Genomic DNA, 2,015 nt, shown 5'->3' with positions numbered 1-2,015 from the left:
TGTTACAGTGTGAGCCACTAGCTGTTATAGTCATTCTTGTTGATAAGTTGTTTTATCAATTGGGTCCAGACATTTCAAGGTTGGTCCACTTATTAACTTGGAGTCAAAGCCACAGTTGAGCAAGACATAGATGTTCAAGCACTGAAACAAAGCCTTGGGTCTGCCAGATGTATCCTTCAAGACAGATTTCCAACTTTGTGATAAGTTTTTTCTTTTGAAAGCACTTTTTGTGCCGGGCGCTGGAGGCTCATGCCTGTAATCCTAGCTACTCAGCCTCCTGGCTGGGATCTGAGGAGCACGGTTCAAAGCCAGCCTGGGCAGGAAACTCCATGAGACTCTTATCTCAATAAATCACTAGAAAACTGGAAGTGGCACTGTGGCTCAAGCGGTAGAGCGCTCACCTTGAACTGAAGAGCACAAGGACAGCGCCCAGGCCCAGAGTTCAAGCCCCATGACCGACAAAAAAAAAAAAAAAGAAAGAAAGAAAGCACTTTTTGTGCCCAGAGGAATCATTTCCGAGGAGGTGTTGCTCAGTTTCAAGAGCGTACTAAATATTGGACAAAAAAATCAAGGTCAGAGAGAGAGAGAGACCTGCTTTCTCTCTTTTCTTTTCCTTCATTCTTCCCTCCTTCTTTCCTTCCCTCCTCTTTCTTTCTCCCTCCCTCCCTCTCTCCTTCCTTCCTTTTTGTTATTGAATAATGCTTACAGTTATTTGTGGGGCTTGAACACAGGGCCTAGGCTCTGTCTCTGAGTTCTTTTTGCTCAAGGCTAGTGCTCTACCACTTTGACTTTCATTCCTAGGCCTGCTTTGAACAGTGATTCTCACATTTCAGCCTCCTTGAGTAGCTAGGAATACAGGTGTGAGCCACCAGCACCTGGCTTTCACCCCCCCTCCCTTAATAACTGTTACAGCTTTTTTCTGATTTTTTTTTTTTTTTGCCAGTCCTGGGGCTTGAACCCAGGGCTTGGGCACCGTCCCTAAGCTTCTTTTGCTCAAGGCTGGTGCTCTACCACTTGAGCCACAGTGCCACTTCTGGCTTTTTCTGTGTCTGTGGTACTGAGGAATTGAATCCAGGGCTTCGTGCATGCTAGACAAGCACTCTACCACTAAGCCACATTCCCATCCCCTATTGCAGCTTAAAAATTTTTTTTTTAATTGTAAAAATACTGCACAGAGAACGTCGGACCGAGCGAGGGGGACGCAACGGAGGCAGGCCGGAGCCGCTGCCGTAGCCATGACCCGCGGTAACCAGCGTGAGCTCGCCCGCCAGAAGAATATGAAAAAGCAGAGCGACTCGGTTAAGGGAAAGCGCCGAGATGATGGGCTTTCTGCTGCCGCCCGCAAGCAGAGGGACTCGGAGATCATGCAGCAGAAGCAGAAAAAGGCAAACGAGAAGAAGGAGGAACCCAAGTAGCTTTGTGGCTTCGTGTCCAACCCTCTTGCCCTTCGCCTGTGTGCCTGGAGCCAGTCCCACCATGCTCGAGTTTCCTCCTGTAGCGCTCCCAGGTCCCAGCACCGATGGCATTCCCTTTGCCCTGAGTCTGCAGCGGGTCCCTTTTGTGCTTCCTTCCCCTCAGGTAGCCTCTCTCCCCCTGGGCCACACTTGGGGGTGAGGGGGTTACTCCTTCCCAGTGTTTTTTATTCCTGTGGGGTATACCCCCAAAGTATTAAAAGTAGCTTTGTAAAAAAAAAAAAAAAAAAAATACTGCACAGATTGGTTACAGTTACATTGTCGTAAGGTAAATCATCCGAGAAGCCACATTTTAAAATATAGAATATTGGAGTCTTTATTATACAGTTAACAGGCTGCAGGCTGCCAGTTGTTACAAAGGCCTGTAGCACGCAAATACACATAACAACAGCCAGGAAACATGCTAAAGAGGAAAGAAATAACAAAAACAATATCAACAAGCCAATTAAGCTCCAATGGAGAGCTGAACTGGGACTCCTTGATGACTGGAGATGAGCCAGGAGCCAGAACACAGGACAAGATCAGGGAGACACACGTGGCATG

The 2,015-nt window shown here is 47.6% G+C and overlaps 1 protein-coding gene across 1 annotated transcript; it reads left to right on the top strand.

Annotated features, from left to right (window-relative positions):
- The first annotated feature begins 1,200 nt into the window (after positions 1-1,200).
- LOC122112018 (small EDRK-rich factor 2) lies at positions 1,201-1,687 on the top strand. Its single transcript, XM_042684841.1, has one exon. It carries the CDS (start codon positions 1,236-1,238, stop codon positions 1,413-1,415), a length of 180 nt encoding a protein of 59 aa, XP_042540775.1. The 5' UTR covers positions 1,201-1,235; the 3' UTR covers positions 1,416-1,687.
- The last annotated feature ends 328 nt before the right edge of the window (positions 1,688-2,015 follow it).

This window comes from Dipodomys spectabilis, unplaced genomic scaffold (assembly GCF_019054845.1).
Source record: "Dipodomys spectabilis isolate Male_0828 unplaced genomic scaffold, ASM1905484v1 ptg000091l, whole genome shotgun sequence".
Taxonomy (NCBI): domain Eukaryota; kingdom Metazoa; phylum Chordata; class Mammalia; order Rodentia; family Heteromyidae; genus Dipodomys; species Dipodomys spectabilis.
The sequence above is the reverse complement of the archived record's forward strand: the minus strand, read 5'-3'. Positions and strand labels throughout refer to the sequence as shown.

Excerpts from the sequence above, each read along its gene's own strand:
- LOC122112018 (XM_042684841.1), top strand. The coding sequence starts at position 1,236 with ATGACCCGCGGTAACCAGCGTGAGCTCGCCCGCCAGAAGAATATGAAA.